The 21124-nt window shown below is 46.1% G+C and overlaps 1 protein-coding gene across 1 annotated transcript; it reads left to right on the plus strand.

Annotated features, from left to right (window-relative positions):
* The first annotated feature begins 135 nt into the window (after positions 1-135).
* On the plus strand, positions 136-19746 carry poln (polymerase (DNA directed) nu). The gene is made up of 26 exons (XM_086105322.1): positions 136-341; positions 1082-1175; positions 1248-1939; positions 2017-2069; positions 2379-2747; positions 2910-3070; positions 3151-3263; positions 3460-3590; positions 3656-3715; positions 3786-3846; positions 3975-4039; positions 5304-5387; positions 5841-5936; positions 6013-6069; positions 6166-6222; positions 6951-7016; positions 8694-8742; positions 10617-10694; positions 12007-12118; positions 13191-13267; positions 14523-14654; positions 16258-16368; positions 16495-16573; positions 17095-17162; positions 17239-17300; positions 18548-19746. The coding sequence occupies exons 1-26, from the start codon at positions 260-262 to the stop codon at positions 18620-18622; spliced, it is 3084 nt and encodes a 1027-aa protein (XP_085961448.1). The 5' UTR covers positions 136-259; the 3' UTR covers positions 18623-19746.
* Positions 19747-21124: the final 1378 nt, after the last annotated feature.

Below are 21124 nucleotides of genomic sequence, written 5' to 3' on the forward strand. Positions count from 1 at the left end.
AATCTTTTATTAGGTATTCCATCCATCCATTCTCTGAGCCGTTTATCCTCACTAGCAAAACATGGTGTGTGTGTGTGAGTGTATATACAGTGTGTGTGTCTGTGTGTGTGGATATATATATATATATCTTATTGCTAAGGAGTGATAGACACCAACTTGAAGTGACAAATTGTTTGTGTTTTCAGCATATAACCAATAAAGATGGCTGTGAATTTTGTTGTAGATTATTAAAAAAAAGACAACAAATCGTGCAGTCAAGATGGAGAAATGCAGCACTGGACTTCTTTCCATTGAAGAGCAGGAGTTCCAGGATACTCTGCCAGAAATCAACCAAAGTCAGAGTAAGATGCGAAGATAAACGAGCTGGTTATGCAATACCACCTTCCCCCATTTACAGTAATTGCAGTTTCCCTACCTGTGCTGCATCACGTTTTTTGTTAAAATTTTTTTTTTTTTTTTTTTTGCACGGCGATAGACTGGTTAGCACGTCCGCTTCACAATGCCGAGGTCGTGGGTTTGAATCCGGCCCGGCCTTCCTGTGTAGAGTTTGCATGTTATCCCGGGCCTGTGAGGGTTTTCTCCAGGTACTCCCAATTTCCTCCCACATTCCAAAAACATGCACGGTAGGCTAATTGAACACTCTTAATTGTCCCACAGTGTCATTGTGAGCACGAATGGTTGTTTGTCAATGTGTGCCCTGCGATTGGCTGGCGACCAGTACAGGGTGTACTGCCCGAAGACAGCTAGGGTAGGCTCCAGCGCGTGCGCCCATGACCCGCGTGCTGGGCAAATACTATTTCACACAGGGCAAGGTAGCTTTGAATATTTTTTTCCCAAATAAATGAAATCACCATTTAAAAACGCATTTTATGTTTACCTGAGTCATCTTTGTCAGACATTTGCATTTGTTTGATGATCTGAAACGTTAAAGTGGGGATATTGTGCAAAAAAGTAAGAATTTGAGAAGAGCACAAAATCATTGTCACTCGTACACTGCTGCTGTTCTGAAGATGGATCCAAAGTAAAATGACTTCATTTCTGATTTTCATTTATTGCTCTTTGCGCTTTTCTGTCTTTGGAGAAATACCAGTGGGGATGAATCCCAGCGACCAAAGGGAGGCCGGTGCTTCCAGCAATTGGAAGAAGACGGTGGGGGAAAGGATGGTTGCACAATGGTAAATGACAAATGACAAATGTCTTTGTGTGTCAAAAAGACAGCGGTAAAAAAAATGGTCATTGTCTCCCAGCAGTGCAAGTGGGCCACAGGTCCTCAGCAGCCATCCTTCGTCAGAGGATGACGGCTGCGATGTTGAGGTCCATCGGACACTATCCAATACAGCGATGGATTCAGCGGCTGCGGAGGCTGATTTCGGATTCACGTGGCTGGATGAAACCTCCAAAGAGCATTCTCCGATTGTGACATGGCCAACTGACCAACGGGAAGATGATGACTTCCATGAGGCTCCCCCGAGTACAAACATGCTTATGGGAGAGAACGATCCTATGTGGTGTGGCGCAATCGTCAGGAGTCCTCCTACGGTTAAGGGCTGTGCTACTTTCAGCTTGCTCAGCAAGGAGGACATTACCAGCAATGCCAGTCACACCATAATGGATTGTGGGAAACCTTCAGCGGGAATGGAGATAGATTGCTTTGCGGATAGCGTCGTCAAAGATCTTTTTGAGGACTTGACCTGGACAAATTATGCCTGGGAAGATGCTGAGAAAACACACCACTTGCCTATCAAAACTGACTTGGATCTGAGGATGTATCCAGAGAGTGCATATAAGCCAAAGGAAGAGACCGACTTTGAGTATAGTTTCAAGATGAGAGATGCGCAACCTGATTGTGACAGTTCCAAAACCAACGTCGTATTCCCCAAGAGAAAACCACTGATGGACCGCTCCAACTTGTTGGAGACACAATCCCATACCGATACAGGTAAGCACGAGTAGCCCCATTTCCTGCCACATGTGCAGTAAATCTGCGTATCGACAGACATGCTCTCTTTCTTTCAGGGAAGCCACGGAGAAAACGCCGCGCAAGAAGCATATTGCCGAAGAGAATCAAAGTGAGTGCCAACTAGGAACTGAACAGCGTTACGGAAACACATGGACTCAAGAGATGAGATTCAAAATGGTTGCTTTGAAATGGGTTTTTCTTTCCCTAATGCACACAGAATTCAATGCAATGTAAGTAGTGAGTTTTTAAGATAGCAGGTGCTAGGACCAAGCGAAAGTACTAAAGTAGCAGTGCAGACACTCGTTTGAAAAGACTCTGGGAACAGTGCGAGTACTCAGTCAACTCCTTCACTCACGTACAAGTCACCAAGTGAGTCCTGTGCTAACAGCATGTTTTTTTTCTGATTATTCGGGGCCAGAATACCTCCGCCTTGAAGCGACAATCAGAAAATTTGCCACCGATGAAGCTACACCGTTCCTCTCGAAAGAAGCCCAACCATCCATCATCAGCCCCCAAACCAGCTACTCACACTCAAAGGCCGAAACAAGACCTGATGCTCGGGCAGGACACCCGACAAAGGGATACCAGGGAGAGCGCCGGTGCCTCCACCAGCGCCTCCAAAATTAACTCGCCGGCGGGAATTCTGACCAGGGACCTTAAAGCGAAGAGCACTGAGGCGCTGAACCAGGAAGAGAAAAAGCAGATGTTGGAGAGCGTTGAGCAGGCCAGGGCACTACTGCTAACCTTGATGTACCAAGATGGTACCACACAGTTGCAGTCAGAACAAGTAAGCAGGGTGCATTTTGGTCTTAGCGGGCCGGGCGATACAGCCTTGAAATGAAATCTCAGATTTACAATGACCGTCTCAAATCATCTGTCTCGTCACCCAGTCCTAACTTGACCTGGCCGAAATTTGACTCTTCTTGAATGTAATCGCTGCCTCTCTTAGAGTCCACCGAATCTCACGCTGTCAGTGTCTGGCCTCCTCCTACTTCTCATAAACGATGTGGACAGCTGCCATCGGGGGCACTCGCTCAGCCAGAACGACCTCCTGCTGTACCATCAACTGGCCTGCAGTTCGGTACAGGTTGAGCAGCAGATTTTCACCAGGTATGCTTGTGCCTCATGCTGCGTGCGCCTTGAGCGCCGTATCGTTTCCTTGGCTTATCGTAGACATTTGTGTGCCGCAGAGACCTGCTGCTGCAGATGCTGTCGCGAGCTGGCGTCACAGTGTGCTACAGAGCCAAGGATTTGCTCAGCGTAACTCTCCAGTTGTGCAGACCACACTTCAGCTGGAAACAAGGCAAAGCAAACAAGCATCTAAATGGGGCGGGGGGGTTCTCAAACTTATTGGATCAGCTGGCTGATCCTCAGGAAAGAAGTACTGGTCTAGATAACGTCACACTAATTTGTTCATATCGCGATCGAATCTCATCAGATCAGTCACTTGTTGTGCTTGTGAAGGAAGCTGTTGCTCACAGCCTTTCTGTCTCCCGTAGTGTCAGGCTGCCGTATCCAGGACCCTCATGTGTCAGGGTGGCTCCTGGACCCTGAAGATCCTTGCTCCTGCTACCGGGACCTTCATTGGAAACACACACACAAAAACCTGGCCCCTGCAACGCCCGCCACCGTAAGCTTCTTTCAGTGTATCTTGTCATTGTGGACCCCACTGAACAATTCATGCTTCTGTCCCAGGTCTTGTCAGAGCTCTATTCCCTCTACTACCTGAACAAGAAATTTTGTGCTGAAATACAGGTAAAAAGATTCTTCTGTTTTGGACTCTCAGTCCCATATGGTCAGACAGTATGTTCATGTGCGTTTCCAGTGGCAGGGCCTTTGGAAAACCTACTGTGATATCGAGCTGAAAATGATTCCAGTTCTAGCAGGTGATTGGTTCATGACCTTCGGCGGTCAAAACCACAATCCCTCAACAAATCCACACTAATCATTTTGTTGTATGTGTGCTCTGAAATTATTTCACAGTTGTGAATGTGTCGTGCTTGTTTTGTTTCAGCCATGGAGAGCCAATGCTTCCAGATGGACAAAGATGCTTTGGAAAGTCAGTCAGATCTACTCAAGGTAAGCAGACAAAGGCAACGAGTGTTACATCATCGCTGATTTTCCACGGCCGTGCAATGCAGATTCAAGACAACCGTGATCCTTCGCCTCATCATGTTTTGTGTGTCCTCACAGGGGATGTCAATTTAAATTCAACTCAAGTGTATTTCTAGCGCACTTGAAAACAACCACCGCTGTCGACAAAGTGCTGTGCATGGAGCAAGAAGAATTTATACAACAAAGGATAAATTAATAAATGAATAACAAAGACAGTAGAAAGCACAAAAACAGTCAAATTGAAAATCAAGTCTTACTCTGAGTCAAAAGCCAAAGAATAAAAATTAGTTTTAAGGCCAGTTTTAAAGATGGGCAGCGAGGGGGCTTGCCAAACCTTGAGCGGGAGGTCCAGTTGTTCCAAAGAGAGGGACTGGCAACGGAAAAGCCTCAATCAACCTCCGAGCCTCCCCTTAGTTCTCGATACCTCTAATAGCGTCTGGTCCGCAGACCTGAGGCAGCGGGCGGGTGCGTAGGGGGTGGAGGAGCTCACAGGGGCCATTTCAAGGTTTGAAAACAAATAGGAGGATCTTCAAAAGAACTCTAAAATGTATCAGGAGCCAGTGATGGGATGTCAGAGTAGGAGTTGTGTGCTCCCTCTTATGAGTACCTGTGAAGAGGCGAGCGGCGGCATTCTGGACTAACTGGACACGCTTGATGGAGGATTGGCTGTTGTGGTTCTGTAAAAAGCATGTAAACTGTGTGTGTGTGTGTGTGTGTGTGTGTGTGCGTGTGTGTCAAGAAGGAGCATCACTGCCAAGGCCAAATTGCTGAGTTGAGTGTGTTTCAACGTTGTTTGGAGCTGAGCTGTCAAGGTCATCTCTGCTGCTACTAAGGCTGCCTGCGTGTGTCTGTGTGTGCGCGCACATTGAATGAATTGCTGAAGGGCTCATATTTAAAATTAATGAGGCAGCCTGGTACTTGCTCCGAGGTGGGAAAAAGAACATATTTTAGATTTTGGGCTCAAATCGGAAATGTCTCCATGGGGTGGGAAGGCCACGTGTTTGTGTTTTAGGGTTCCCTCAACACTACACAACAAATCTCATTGTGTAGCATCCCCTGGAAACGTGTATCATACATAACAAGAAGCACATAAAAATCGGATTCATCAAATTCAGCAGGAAGTCAGCCATTTTCTTTGGTGTATGTTCTACTTGAGTCAGAGTCAAACCGTTACGGCGCGTGGTTGTCACTCATTGTTGTTTTTGTTTAATATTGCTGTCTCTGTTAGACTAAGATGAACCAGTTGGAGCAGGACGCCCATCGAGCTGCTGGAGAATATTTCCTGATCACCAGCACTATCCAAATCCGTCGGGTCAGTCACTCAGTGTGTGTGCATCGCTGTGGGTGGGACAGCTCAGAGCGCAAATGTTTTTGACTGTTGTTTTGGGCTTGACAATAATTGGCCAAGAATTTTTCTTTTCAATATTCATTCTATATGCTGTATATACAGTACATTAACACATCCCAACATGACAAATGTAAACATCCCGCGAATAAAAAAGGGCAAAAGAATTGGCTGTTTTCTCTCTCTGCTGTAAAGTTTGTAAAACAGTCAAATGCTCTGGCTGTAATTCATATTTCATATATTTGTTGTATGCGTTATTGGACCCCCAAAATGGTATTTTATTCTTTCTGTATTTTGAAATTAGTCGGCCCATTAATCAGTGATCTGGATTTTTTTCTGCCAAATATCAACATCAGCTTAAAAACATTTAAAAACCTATTGATTGTTCAGGCCGCGGTGTTGTTTTTTTTATGTTCAAAGGTTCTCTTTGAGAAACTGCGCCTGCATGAGCGCCTAAACAAGAAGATGCTTCCCCAGTACATGGCCACACGGGAGGATACCGCATCATCTCATACAGTACAGCCCAACTCTACCTTTGTAAACAAGTGAGTGAAATCTTTTTGGAGAAACTAATCCTCTGTATTTGTTGCAGTTGCAAATGTACCAGGATGTGCATCCTCTACCAAAGATCATTTTAGAGTACAGAGAAGTATGTCGTGGTTGGGTGTCACCATCCTACTCTTAACAGCGTGAACTGCACTTGGATACCTCTGCAAGTCATCATGGTGTACACTGTATTCGTCAGGTTGAAAAAACCAGGACGAACTTTGTCGACAATACCTACGTATACATGATGACGAAGGTGAGCCGCTTTGGCCTGGCACATCTCCTTTCTCGTGAGCACTTTGAAACAGTCATTCATGCCTTCGGCACATCTCGGCCGGATTAGTGTAATGCGCTTTACTTCGGAGTCAGCCAATCCTCCATGCAGCGTCTCCAGTTGGTCCAGAATGCTGCCGCTCGCCTCTTGACCGGTATTCGTAAGAGGGAGCACATGACTCCTACTCTGGCATCCTTTCACTGGCTCCCTATAGAGTTCTTTTGAAGATTGTATTATTTGTTTTCAAATCTTGAAATGGCCTCACCTCATCTTACCTCTCTGAGCTCCTCTGCACCTGCCCGCTGCCTCAGGTCTGCCAACCAGGCACTAGTTGAGGTACCGAGATCTAAGCGGAGGCTCAGAGGGGACGAGGCCTTTTCCGTCGCCGGTTCCTCTCTTTGGAACGACCTCCCTCTGAAAGTTCGTCAAGCCCCTTCGCTGTCCATCTATAAAACTCAATCCTAAAACCCATTTTTATTCTTTGGCGTTTGACCCCGCATGAGACTTGATTTTTAGTTTGACTGTTTTTGTGCTTTCTACCGTCTTTGTTATTCATTTATTAATTTATTGTTTGTTGTACAAGTTATTTTTGCTCCTTGTACTTTGCCGACATCGGTGGCTGTTTTAAAATTCTCTGAAAATTCATTTGAGTCGAGTTGAGAGTGTAAACAAAGACAAGCCCTCCCCGTTCACGCTTGAAAACTCCACAGGGCTTCATCTCCCCGAACTGGTCGCAGACCAGCGATGTGATGGGAAGAATCTTCTCGGCAAACCCCGTAAGTGCAGAACGCGTTGCTATCCTCAATTCATTCATTAAATGTCAATCTAATCTTACCTAAGCAGTAAATACTAGTATGCTCAGGGAATCAAGGACATGCATGGCTGACAGAACGCAATGAACGGCGGTTCGTTGTATTCATCTCATTTACATATTTTCTGCGGAGCATTTAAGTCAGTCGCACGCAAGCAGACTTCTGCTGTTGTAGCCGTGGCCCCACAAGTCGAGGAGCACACCCAAGTAGTTCTCAGCCTTTGCACGTGTACTCAACGATGATCTTGAAAAACAAATCCCAAATTCAGTTTTCAAGCATTTCCCTTTTTTATTCTTTTTTTCCCCCTGCTGTGGAAAGATTCCCGACCCTCCACCCTCTCCTGCTTGATCTGTTTTTAGATCTCCTGCAAGTCAAAGTGTAACTGCTCCCGACCTGAGTCATGTTGCCCGCTACCTCCCACCCAACTGCATTTTTTTTTTTATTGCGAGGTCAGCGCCAATTTTACTGCTGATGCGAAGCAGATAGAGCTTTAGCATTTGCAATTGGAATATGAAGCAAATACAAATATGTATGTGCCTCCAGTACTTTTGCTTCTTCTGTTTAAAAAAGGGTCCTCACAGTAGTCAGTCACCTTTGCGTTTATTGAATTTAAAACTTCCCCCCGACTGTCTCTTTTATGCCTCCAAGTGCTGGTGTCACCGTTGCACATTTGCATTGTTGTGTGGTGTCCACGCCCTGCCTCTGCGGTCCTTCTTCACCGACCCTCGCCTCTGTCACTCCCTCCCTCTGTCTGCTGAATAATACATGAGTTGTGGAAGCAGAGTATTGCTCCCTCACGCGCCTTCTGCAGATGACACCAACCTAAACTCACCGTGAGGGTCAAAGTGAGCGCGTGTCGATGCATCTGTTTTAGCACAGCATCCACGTTTGTAACGACGGATGCGGGGGGGACATCGTCGGCCCTCGAGTCCCCCTCTTGACATCAGAGGGCGTGCAGTGTGACCGATCGCCTTCCTGTTTAGCTTGCTTTGCAGGAAAATAGCCGCCCGTGCAGTCGTGTGTACGTGCGGCATATTTCTCAGATTCCTCAAGGCTGGGCTAATGATTAGACCGCCTTTGCTGCTATTTTAAGGTGCGCCGGAAAGTCTCGAAGAATACGATATCCGGTGTCATGTGTGTCATCTTCCACTGCTGCTTGAAGATTCCATTTAGTTAGAATGAACTACACTGGCATTCTGACATCAGTTGAAATATGAAAAAAACGACGACATGTTCGAGGCAAATGACATTTAATTGACCTCATGTCAAAAAAAGTGAAACATCAACATTGGCACAATCAATTCTCGCGTGCACATGTTTTGGAATTGATTTCACAAAAGTTCACAAATATTTGACATGCTTACTGTCTTTGACAAGCATTAACTGCGTTTTTTTGTCAATTGGGGGGATTTGTGTGTGGCGATGTTTCCATGCACCACATTTTTTTTCTCCCAACCTTTATTAAAAATAGGCACATCTTTGAATTTGGCTTGAGTAAACAATATAATGCCACATTTCAATCTTTAGTACCTGGCTTTTTGTAAGCTTATCTATTTAGCGGTCCATCCAATCAGAGGACGCTTACAGAGGAGTCTGTATCTGTTTTTCTTCCATACTTACTGTTTGTTTCCCCCGAACTAGAACTTCGACAACATTCCGCTTAAGATTACCCTGATGCCGCATGCCGAAGGTAAGGAGCACATTTGGCCATATACGGCCCACTCCTTTTTTTTTTTAATCCAACTCAGGGTAATTGATATGTTGTAAATATTTGAATCGTCCAAATATTTTGTGTATTTTATTACTTGATAGATTTCATTAAGTCTTAGAAAATTAATTTGACACGCATTGAGTCCAAACAAAAATCTGCTCATTTGACTGGTACTAAAGATGAGTGATCTTTGTGCATTTCTATTTCGGATCCACGCCACAAACATTTTACTCGACCTGTTTGTGGAGGAATATCATCAATCATCAATCATCTTCCGAACCGCTTCATCCTCATTAGGGTCGCGGGGGGTGCTGGAGCCTATCCCAGCTGTCTTCGGGCAGTAGGCGGGGGACACCCTGAATTGGTTGCCAGCCAATCGCAGGGCACACAGAGACAAACAACCATGCACGCCCGCACTCACACCTAAGGACAATTTAGAGTGTTCAATCAGCCTGCCATGCATGTTTTTGGAATGTGGGAGGAAACCGGAGCACCCGGAGAAAACCCACGCAGGCCCGGGGAGAACATGCAAACTCCACACAGGGAGGCCAGAGATGGTCTGCACTGTGAAGTCGACGTGCTAACCACTGGACTACCGGGCTGCCTGTGGAGGAATAATCCATCCAAATTGTTTCCTCCATCTGTCGGCAAGGCCAGGCCACATCAACACGCATGGCCACACTCAGCTCCTTTTCTGTGTGCGTGTGTGTGTGTGTGTGTGTGTGTGTGTGTGTGTGTGTGTGTGTGTGTGTGTGTGTGGAGTGATTGATCGGCGCTAACATCAGCACCTCTGCTTGCCGCCCAAAGCTACTTGTCATCAAATCCTGCTCCTCGCTTTCCCCCGTTGCTCCGCCCATCCCATCTTTCCCTCCGTCAGCACCCTGGCATTCTAACGTCCACTGTCACTACTCCTTGATGTCGTTTTGTTGTTGTTGTCATGCTGATGTAGCATCATCAGCACCGAGGCCAGCGTAAGACACGGAAGCAGTGTCCACACGGGACACAATACAGCCCCATACCATCACAGATGCTGGCTTTTGAACTTTGCGTCCATAACAATCCGGGTGGTTCTTTTCCTCTTAGATCTGTTGTTCTTGTTGTTGATGAATGGCTTTTGCTTTGCGTAGTAGAGTTTGAAGTTGCCCTGATGGATGTCGCACCCAAGTGAGTGTTCCTGAGACCTTGTGGTGATGTCCACGACACATCGATGTCGTTCTGTTGATCCGTTGAAGCCCGAGAGGTCACGAGTGTTCAGTGTTGCTTTTTTGACCTCACTGCTTCCATGCAGTGATTTCTCCAGATTCCCTGGGGCTTTTGATGATATCCGTAGATGATGAAATGCCTAAATTCCTCGCAAACGTCTTGAAACTGTTCAACTACATTGTCACGCGCCAGTGTTCACAAAGAGGTGAACCTGGCCGGGTGTTTGATGAGCACTATGTTTGCTAGTCTTTTTTTACCACCTGTCCCAGCTTTTTTGGAACACATTGCAGCCATAAAATTTTAAGTGAATGATTATTTGCTAAAAACAATCGTGTTAATCAGTTACATAAAAAAAACAACTTCTCTGTTGTGAATTAAATTTAATCTAGATTGAACATGATTTGAAAATCATTGCATTCTGTTTTGATTTGTGTTTAACACAACGTCCCAACTGTTTTGGTCTTATAGACCTTTTTTTTTTTCTTTCTTTTCCATCTCAGCCAACCATCCTAGAAACAACCGATTACACGTCGGCTAAAAAAAAGAACTACCCCAATGACAGTTTCCAGAAAATTCTACTTAAGTCTAGTAACTAAGTATTTGCACTCCCACCACAGTTTGAATGTTATTTCTGACTTTATACTCCACAGGCGGTGAGCTGGATGTGATGAGTTTCAATCCTCGAGCTGTATACATCTCTGAAGAAGGCTGGACCTTTGTCGCCGCAGGTAAAGTAAGACGCACTCCCAGCCGCAGTGTTGGATACGCTCACGAGAGCATCACATACTTACATAAGCAGAGAGATAAAGCCGTGGTAGCATCCACACAGTTTTGCATCCGGAACATTGTGGAGTCGGGTTGCCATGGAAACAATACCTTCAGGGAAGCCCTCGCTTGGCCACCCGTGTCCTTCACAAACTTATGAGAGCGCACTCTCCACTTGCCGGTGTCCCGAGGAACGGTTGAAATCGGAGGCACGTCAAAACACATTACAGCACGTGTGTGGGAATGTTATGCCTCCCAACTGTCAAGACACACAACCGGTCCCTCTCGAGTCACATGCACACTGCTTGGTTCAGGGACAATTTTACAATGATGACATTTTCCCCACGGGCCAGGCAGCTGATGTGCTGTGTCTATTTATGATTTGAATCATTCTTCTGACAAAGGAAGAGCCAAAAATGCAGGAAAGTGCAACACAAAACTCACTCATAGAAATTTTCACCACAATGGGCTGATCGAGAGCCCGCATCACAGCAGATGCAGCGTTTTATCTGTTGACCTCCCACTCCATCCTCCCCCTCACATGTGAGCAAGACCCCGAGATACTTGGGGCAGGTTTTCATCCCCGACCAGCTTTACGGTATCCCTCACCGCTGGTGTCCACTAGCAGGTTTGTGGGTTGCCGCCACAACCTGCGCCGACCCCCTTACGGCCACAGCTCCGGTCGGCCGCCTCAACAATGGACACTCGGATTATGGTCCACTCAGACTTGCGAGTTTTCTTCTGCCATGATTAAAAAAAAAAGTGCAGCAAATGGAGTGATGTGTAAGCATTTATTTAAAAAAAATAAAATAAATAAAGCAGCACCCGAATAAATGTGGCTAACAGTCCAGTTTCCCTAGATTGTTTGTTTGTTTCTGTAAAAACAATTAGAACATCGACAGACGAGGGGAAAAAAATGTCAGTATTAGATTTTGATATTTTCGAAGGACACCCTTCAACGGAAGAGAAGTTGTCCTCCTACACTCCTCACTTAGTTACAGTGCAGTAAGCGCTTATGTTTGTTTAGTGTGTTATCTCACTTATGTTTATATTGTGCAGATTTAAAATTAGAAATGAAATATATTTATATATCATCAATTGTCAAAAGAATTTGGAGGCCGGAACGGATTCATTACATTCCCCGTTCATTTCGATGTGAAACGTGATCTCCATTCACGATTGTTTCTCGTTACAAACGGGGGTCACGGAATGAATTCAGATGGCGACTTGAGGCCCGACTGTGTCGTGGAGTCAATGAACATGTGCCATTTTCAGGCTTCTGCCAACTGGAGCTGCGACTCCTGGCTCACTTCTCCGGCGACGACAAACTGATCAACCTTTTTACCAACACTGACTCTGACGTCTATGCTGTTTTGGCCTCTGAATGGTGGGTCCCACACATATTCCAAGGCTTTGTATTGGCATTATTATTATTATTATTAGCGAAATGTGCAGCATTTCTACCTTTGTTGAGAAAGTTTTGGTACACCCTACTCAGCAATTTTTTTCCCCTTCAATCTCTTATCTGTGGCTGGGATAACTCAACGCTGAATGTGGAAGTGCTAATTTAATTCTGACTCCGTTCTGTTTCTTTGTACTTTACGGGATTTTGCAAAATCTACTTGAAGAGTTTCCGACTGGGATAGGCTCCTGTGCTTTTGCTCATCCGGCAGGAGGCAGTCTAAATCTCATTGAACAGTGAGAGCCTTGATCCTGGGCGCCTCAAGTCAAGGTTTTAAGGTCACATGTTCATTTAGCATTGAACTTTGGGACCCTTTTAGCCTTTTTTTTTTGCCCGAGGTTTTTTAGCTCGTACCACGGGTGTCAAATTTATGTTGCCCGTCCACAGTTGTGTTTGACTAGCCACCCTTCAAAAAAATTCAGGGGCAATGTCATGCCATGGGACAGCAGTACAAACCCAACGTTTAAAATCCTCCCTCGCATGCTCTTCAGATGAAGTCCATGCAAGAACAAATCCCGTTGTGATGTTGCACATCCTGAAGAGAGAAGACGAACGCTGTTGACGTTTCAAATCAAATCTCGGCCAAGCGGTGGCAACCGAGGGAGGTCCACGGATTTCAAATTCAGTCTTATGGTCAAGCTTTGCTGTGCCAATTCCTCTTATGCAATAAAACACAGCAGATACACAAGCGTGTGTTTGTGTGACAAGGTGAAGGAAATAAATCCAGCCATTAATACACCGATGAGCGTTGACAGCGCTCCATCAACCGTTACTTTGGCGAGGTGTCGTCCCACCCTGTCGGATGCTTCACAGCGCATCTCTGTGTCTGTCTCTTTCCGACCGCTAGAGACGTTTGCTCCCTGCCTTAATGACTTTCCATAATCTAGATCCACATCGACATCGCTTCACTGTAAAAAATGCGGATCGTTTCTGTCCCATTGACATTGGATTTTCAATGTGATGTGATTGCGATTCATTGAAGTTGTCTGCTCTTCAGGCTGCGGAAGCATGCTGTGACGTCAGAGGAGATAGAACAAGCCAAGCGCATCGTGTCTTCCATTTTGTATGGGAAAGGTTAGTACCAACCGCCTCAATTTTCTATTAGGCGTGGGCGACTGAAGGCCTCGGCTGCGTTTTGGGTAAAAGGTGAAGTACACCCCGAAATGGTCGAAAGTGGAAGAGAACGTGGACCTCCACAAAGGTTGACCTGAGCAGAGGTTTAAAGCCAGAACTCTGAGCTGTGAGGCAGGTTCGCTCACCGCTATTCACCGCGCTGCCATTTGACTCGAATCGAAATGGAAAAAAAAAAAAAAAGCCAAGATGAAAGCAGTTCACATGTTGCACAAATGTGTTTCTTTCATGTCATGTTGTAAAAAAGACGAGCCGTCTCATGGCCCCTCGTGAGCTGTACGGTAGTTGTTTGTGTGCGTGTTACCGGTGACCCATTTATGGTCCTTGCACGTGTCTTTTTTTTTTTTTTCATGGGTGCACATGGACTCTTGTTCATGACATCTTGGCGACCTGCAACATAGACCACGCCAATATTGGCCCGTGTGATCGCTATCAATTTGTCCGCACAAACACAGCCTCTATCATGGGCAACGTTAAAAAGCCGCTTCTGGAAAACAGACGAAGAACTGCTTCAGAAGGAGGAACGAGGGCCAATGTTGGCGAAAGGGGTCATGGGGCCCAGTCTAGGGGGTTGGTCGCGGGGGTCAAATGAGAAGATAAATATAAGGAACTCCTGATCAACATAGACAGACAGCTCCCAGTGGAGGGATGTGTTGCCATGGAGACGGAATACTAAGATGGAGCATTCTCTGCAGGACACTAATCAGGCCAGGGAGGAGGGGCAGATCTCTGCGACACACATAATGGGCGCACACACACATGCACTCAACTACAGTCGTGCCTTGAGATACGAGTGACCTGATTTTGTTGTTTGATTAGATACAAAACGTCGTTTGTTTGTTTGTTCGTTTTACTTTGACAGAGCAGAACTTTAGAGTCTGGTGCTACATGGTGGCAGTGAACGTCATTGCCCTCACTTGGAAAATACTGATCACATCATCAAACAAGTGTCTGCGTTGTTTCATGCCATTATCAGGAAAGTCCACTTAGCTCAATGCTAACAAACGATGCAAAACGCCTTTGACAGTGCCCATAGTTGCCTTTTTAATACGAAATGACCATCTGCAGCAGTATGCATACAGATATCATGTCAGTACTTGATTCCAGTTGATTGGGCGGACACTAATCATTGCATCCGAATGTCTCTCAAAAATTGCAGAGTTGACGTATTCCTCGTCCTTTATGTGTTCCTCCGCAGGCCGCGATTGCCTAGCCAACACAATGGGGGTAACACTGCTGGAGGCTCGCCGATTCCAAGACAACTTCTTCCTGAAGTTCCCAAAAGTGAAAGACTTCATCCTGATGACTATGCAGCAGTGCCGCGAGCACGGTACAACGTTTGTTCTTTCCCCCAAGGTTGATCTTGCTTAGGACCAACACTTTGCAATGATCTTGGCCGAGGAAGTGGATGCATTGTCGGGAGGAATATAAACCGTAGCGGGTCAATACTGCATATTGGACTTGAACTGCCAACGCAGCACACCTGAGGCTTGAACACGCTTGACTCACACAATACTGTTCAGGCTGCACTTAACAAAAGTGTGTCAACAATCGGGCAGCAACTAGCTGGGTCCCTCACACTTGACCCATCCGAATTGGAAAATCATCGCTTATTAAATCGCAGTTGCAATATTGAAGGGCGGGGAGGCTCCCAATTTTTTTGTTTTTCCAAATGGTTCAGCCCTTGTGGTAATGTCCCAAAATGTACCCTCAGATTGGCTGAGGAACTCTTCCAGCGGGTACCCCGCCACTAACAAGTCGTCTGGAAAACATTCCAGTTTCCACACAAAATGCTGGCAAGTCTGCACTTGGCCAAAGAAGCCAATCTGTGTGCTTGTGTACATGCATGCGTGCGTGCGTGTGTGTACGCGTGCGGATTTACTCAGAGTTTTCGCTCTCCTGTGTGTGACTCGGGCAGATTCTGGAAAGCCCTTTTGGTTCACACGCGTGCACTTCCATACATAACATACGGGATGATACAGTGTCAGCAAGCACATTCCAGCGTCACTCACAGCCACGCCAGTGCACACATGGAAGCAACGTTTGTGGCCTCAAAGCGCGCCGCCTATCAGTGCCACTGGGGCCCGGTACAAAGGTCGTGACCGTGGCCAAAAGGCCCACGCAAGTTGTCACGGGTCAGCGGAGGGGTTTTGTGTTTGCCGGTATCTGTTGTGAGCTCACTTCCTACGTATTTGGCCATGAGATTGTGTCTGTGTGCGTGCGTGTGCGCGCTAATGGGAAGAGGACCATTCAGGTTCCATGGCCTGGTTGACTTTCCTCACAGTAAGGGATACTGGAGGGATTTAGTTGTCAGGCCGTGCCCCATTGTCCCACTATTGGAATGCACTGCTCTGCTGTGTGTGTGTGTGTGTGTGTGTGTGTGTGTGTGTGTGTGTGTGTGTGTGTGTGTGTGTGTGTGTGTGTGTGTGTGTGTGTGTGTGTGTGTGTGTGTGTGTGTGTGTGTGTGTGTGTGTGTGTGTGTGTGTCCAAATTGACACATCCCTGCTTGTGATCACGGTTTAGTATGTCATCTGTGTGGCACTTCACATTTGTGGGAACTCACGTAGGCGTACCTGTAGAGTGCATGCAGAATGATCGATCCTAGTTGCATTCACACTCCACTTTCTTCCTGCACAATGCAGCCGTCCGTCCATTGTCTATACAGCTTCGTGATCAGCAGGGTCACGGGCGAGTGGGAACCTTTGAGCGGGTGGGGGAGGGGCCAAGCACCAAACGGGCTTTTTGAAATGCGGAAGGAGAAAATTCACGCGAGCACAAGGAGAACATCCAAACCCCACACACGGAGGCCATATTCCCGAACCTCAGAACTGTGACGGTGACGTTCGAACCACTAGCGCACCGTGCTGCCCTCCGCACCATGAATAAGGTCTTCACAGAAAAAAATAAAAAAAATGTCCACATTGTGTCCACAGCTTTCGCGTGTTCCCTCACGGGCCGCCAGCGGCCCCTGCGACATATCCTTTCCAAAGACACAGCTCTACGCTCGCAATCGGAGAAGAAGGCTGTCGCCTTTGTGCTGCAAGGTCGGTAAAACTCGGTTTTAATGGCCGTCGCCTTTTGCTTCCCCTGGAGAAATGTTCAACTGTCTGTTTGCAAATGGACACTTTGGAAAGGTTTGCGTTCGCTGTCGACGTCGTGCTTCTGTGCAGGTTCCGTGGCCGACCTGTGTAAAATGGCAATGATCCAAGTATCTGAAATGCTTTCCACCTCCGAAACGCTCTCTGCCAGGTAGGCCTAATCAAAACAGTTTACCACCGTTTATCGCAGGGGCGGATACACCCTAAAAAATACCAGGTTGTTTTCCTGCCCCATTCACTGGGCAGCTGTGGATTTTGAGCAGATCAGAGTACTCCATGTTACCGTTACCCAATTACTTTCCTCCACTGTGAAACCTGTGCCAAATTGTGAACCCATTTCGTGGACGCTTACTCCTCGATAGTTGACCCAGTGTGCCATTTTAAATCCTCAACCCAATGCGCCGGGTCTAAATAACTCAGCATTTGAGTTGGTTCTGGGTTAGCTATTTGACTCAATTTAGGGTACTTTCAACCTGTTTGCACCGTTCTCCATATAAGAGCTAATACGTTACTTGCGTGCATACTGTCAAAACCCGCCATCGAGCTGGGCCGCCAACGATGAAGAGCAGACGAGCACCCGAGCCGACGGATTGTTCACAAAGGCCAAAAGGCGCTTCCGGTCGAGCAGGAGGCATGACTAACATTGGGTTCGATGATTGTCTTGTGTTGTAGGCTGATGGCTCATTTCAGTGATGAACTCCTGTTTGAAGTGGAGGAAGCGCAGCTGGAAGAGTTTGCTGGTGACTACTTTGGAATTTGGAAGGATTGCGTTGACTTTTTAGAAGACTTGAACCTGAAAAATGTTTCTGTGCGCAGCTGTGGTGAAGCGCAGCATGGAGTCCTTGAGCCACAGCCACCATCTGGGAGTCCATCTTAATGTGAGTGCAGAGAAGCGAAGGAACGCCGCAATGTTTGCAGAGTGTTCAGGCTATTTCCTGGCTCCGCTTGAGACAGGAGGGGGAGAATTCAGAGACTTGCAAACAAAAATAAATAATAATAATTTAAAAATAAATAAAAAATAAAATAATTATTTTTTTAAATTTAATTTATTAATTTAATTTAAATTTAAATAATTAAAAAATGTAAACAAGACCAGTGTTTCCCAAAAAAGTGTTTGTTTTGGTCACAAAAAAAACATTGTTCTCATGATACAATCATTTTTGCTTTCATCATTTCAGAATTTATGGTTGCATGTTTTGAAATTTTGTTTGCAAATTCAGATTTTTGGCGTGGTAGAGCAATCGACCCCCCCAACCCAAAGGTTAGGGGTTCGATCCTCGGCCATTGCGACCATGTTGAAGTGCCCTTGAGCAAGAAACGGAACCCCCAGCTGCTCCTAACGCTGTGTTATCAGGAGGCAAACGAGGAAAACAGCCTAAAGCGCTTTGAGTACACCAGGTAGAAAAGTGCGATACCATGACATCCCATTTTTGGTAGCGAATTAACTTCAGTCTTACGCGGCGGTCCTCCACTGAACCAACATTAAAAGCCTTTTCATTGGTCAGCTTGGAAAGAGGGAGTGACAACTTCCGTCCTCGCCGGAAAATAACGAGCCGCGTACTCGGGCTACAGTCAACACAACAATAGTTGCTATCTTTATTCTTAACTTGTCTTTGTTATTTCGTACATCGATCTAAAAGCCCATTGCACTTGTTCAGAAATTGAGCTTTTTTTTTTATTTATTTTTTTTTGGTAAAAACAAATTTGCCTCTTGGGCGAATGTTTTTTTTTTTTTTGCATGATATTGCCTTCAGAACATCTGACCAAAAAAAACCCACCTTCAAATTAGAGTGAAGCGGTACGTCTTCATTATTTCCGTCAAATGTTGAGTTGAAAATCTGCACCGATTTTTCAGGCAGGCCAAAATAGGGGCAAGAGGTCAATGAGTGAAAATTAGCGTCATACGCTTCCCTAAGACCTCGCGTGAACTAGCACAGATGGAAGAGAATTGGTGAGAAAAGCAGCGTGGGCAGTAAAATAGGTCACGTACGTCAGCGCTCATGTTCTCTTTTTTTTTTTTTTTAACCAGATGAATCCACAGGTGGCGGACCGCGAGTACGCAGGGCTCGGCTGTCGTTACATCGCGCGTTCAATGTGTGCGTGTGTTTGTTTGTGTGTTTCGCAGGTCCCCCTGAAGGTGGCAGTCTCCTGTGGCAAGTCCTGGAGTTCCATGGCTGCGCTGCACATGCCACCAGCTTAGCTCATTTTGGTGTTTTATCTCTCTCCACGTTCCAATGTTTGAGCTTGTGGGCCTTCCTCGCTGCATTTTTTTTTTCACACCTCGGCTCATTTGTCCAGCATCCACGTCGCCATGGAAACCTGGCAGCTGCTCCCAGCGCTAGTTTTCACTCCATCCGTCTCCGGGGGCAACGGCAGGAGCCGTAGACTGGATTGTACCAGTTTGTCGTCTGCCTTTCACACACGCTCACGTTACTGAAATGAGTGAGATTGTTTGGGTCGCTTCATTGTTATTAGGCGCGCATGTTCAATAATATACCCACTTGAATTCTTTCCAAAAATGTCTCATCCTCCCCCCTCTCCACCCCCTTCATAGTTGCGTGACATGATGAAATGATTGCTATTTAATAGATGATTTGTTTCCGTGTTTTTATACGGTTTCAGAGAATTGTTCTGCACTTTGCCTGTTGAACCGAGCATGCACGTTCCCACGTAATACAGGCGTGCAATTCTACCTTGAGCCCATCCTTTTTTTTTCTTTCCTTTCTCCCTCCACCTCCAACTGGACTCACTTGGCTCGAGACGCTTTTGTCTTGATTGGAGCAGCTCACACTAGCACACGCATTCCACAAATACTCGTACACGCTTGCAAACACGCACGCATACTCACTATCTGCCAGCAGGCCACCGTGCACGCGCTCACGCAGTGACCGAGTTTCTGTCTCGGGGAACCACGTACTCTTTTTTTTTTGTTTGGTTTTGTTTTTAGCAATACAGTACTGAATTGTCATGATTTGTCCAAGCATTACCATATAACAGTGGCTAGAAAAAGTCTACACACCCCTGTTCAAATGCCTTTTTTAAAAAACTTTGTATTTAAAAAAAAGACTAAGATATATCATTTTTAACTTTCACCCTCCTCTGTTTACATACTAGTGCCTCCTATTAATTTGACCAGGGGTGTGTCGACTTTTCTGTGTTCAACCCAAAGTGGCTACAATGTGGAAAGCTTCTTTTATCATCAATTCCCTTTTCTTTTCTGGAATGAGCTTTCTCTCTCCGAGCAGCGCAGGGCCTTGCACTGGACAGTGTTATGGAAATCTGGCTGTCTATCCTCTCATTGTTCTGTTGGTTTAAGAATTGAAACAGCCCCGCCACCCCCCCCCCCCCCCCACCCCTGATCCCCCCCAACCCTCCTCACCCCGCAGAGGGGAGTGTGAGACTGGCATGTGCACATTCTTCAGGGCTCTCTGTATTTTTGGAGAAGGGGTGTCCCAAGTCAGACAGGTAGAACAAACACTCCTGAATCCAGCCTTCACAATGACTGACAAATGAATGACTTCACCTCGTTGGTCTTTTACAGCGACCGTATTACGTCAGGAGTAAGACGGATCCGTTTGGCACGGTCAACAGTATGAGCCCCCCCCCCCCCCCACTGGTCCCCTGCTGCCATGGCAACCGTAAAACCTGTGAGTACTTGGATGTCATCGTGCAGTGTGACACATGCAGATTTTTCAAATGACAAAGCATTACCCTGGTCTAAACGTGTTCAGGCTTAATGCATGTTTTTAATTGATACAATATATCAATGTATGTACAGCCACATTTATCGTAATGCCAACTTTACACCTGTACAGTGTTCCAGTTGGGAGAAAAATGATATATACATATATATTTTTTTCCAACCGGGTTCATAGTCACAGATCGTATTTCCAGTGTGATGGTACAGTATGAGGGACAGACAGAGAACTGATGTCATGTAACAAAAAGTAAGTTTTCACTGTACCCACTCGCCACTCCCATCCCCGAATGTAACTGTGCTTTGTCTTCCCTTCCCGACTCCTCCCCTTTCGTAAACTAGTCAACGGGCCTCAGGTGCTATTTATTCCTTGCCTCCAGCAACGACGGCGGGCCCCTTCCCTCAAATTCCAGACCGTAGCATAAGTGCGTCCCCCACCCCCTGTCGCCAATTACAAAGTTCCCGCAGTCCCATCCCCCAAGGCCTTTGCATCCCACCATCCATCAGCTATTCCCTCCTTGCAGTCTTCTATTGCAGCCATCTGGTTGACCCGCCTGCCTCCGAAAAAGCGCGGCTGCCTATCTGTTCCCCGCAGCGCTGTGCGCGAGCTCGTTTCCCAGCAACATGCAGCAGTCAGGACAGGGCATGTTGCTGGACACAGATTTTTTTTGGGGGGGGGGTGGACTGCACTAAGCTCACTTTTGATATCTCCAGAGTGCAAGCAGACAGGCAGGAAAAGGAAGGCTGACATTCAACAAAGGCTGAAGTCAAATCGACACCTTGCAATGTACTCAAATGCAATTTTCAAACTGCCAAAGCTGCGATTTGAGGGCAGGGGGGGGCTGCTTCATTTTGTTCCGTGGGTAGACATTATTTTAATATAAATACATACAGTATATATTTTATTTATATACTGTTTTGATAAGTTCAGTGCTTAAGGAGAGCAGTTTACATTTTTAAAAAAAAGTATATGGGGAGAGGACCTTGGAAAAAAAATCACATATT

This window comes from Hippocampus guttulatus, chromosome 2 (genome assembly GCF_054856545.1).
Source record: "Hippocampus guttulatus isolate MCC_2025c chromosome 2, RoL_Hgut_1.0, whole genome shotgun sequence".
Taxonomy (NCBI): domain Eukaryota; kingdom Metazoa; phylum Chordata; class Actinopteri; order Syngnathiformes; family Syngnathidae; genus Hippocampus; species Hippocampus guttulatus.

Bases quoted from the DNA above. Each gene is read 5' to 3' on its own strand.
- poln (XM_086105322.1), top strand. From the start codon at position 260: ATGGAGAAATGCAGCACTGGACTTCTTTCCATTGAAGAGCAGGAGTTC. The intron at 1,940-2,016 runs GTAAGCACGAGT...TCTTTCTTTCAG, and splicing joins ACAATCCCATACCGATACAG to GGAAGCCACGGAGAAAACGC. The intron at 5,388-5,840 runs GTCAGTCACTCA...TTATGTTCAAAG, and splicing joins GCACTATCCAAATCCGTCGG to GTTCTCTTTGAGAAACTGCG.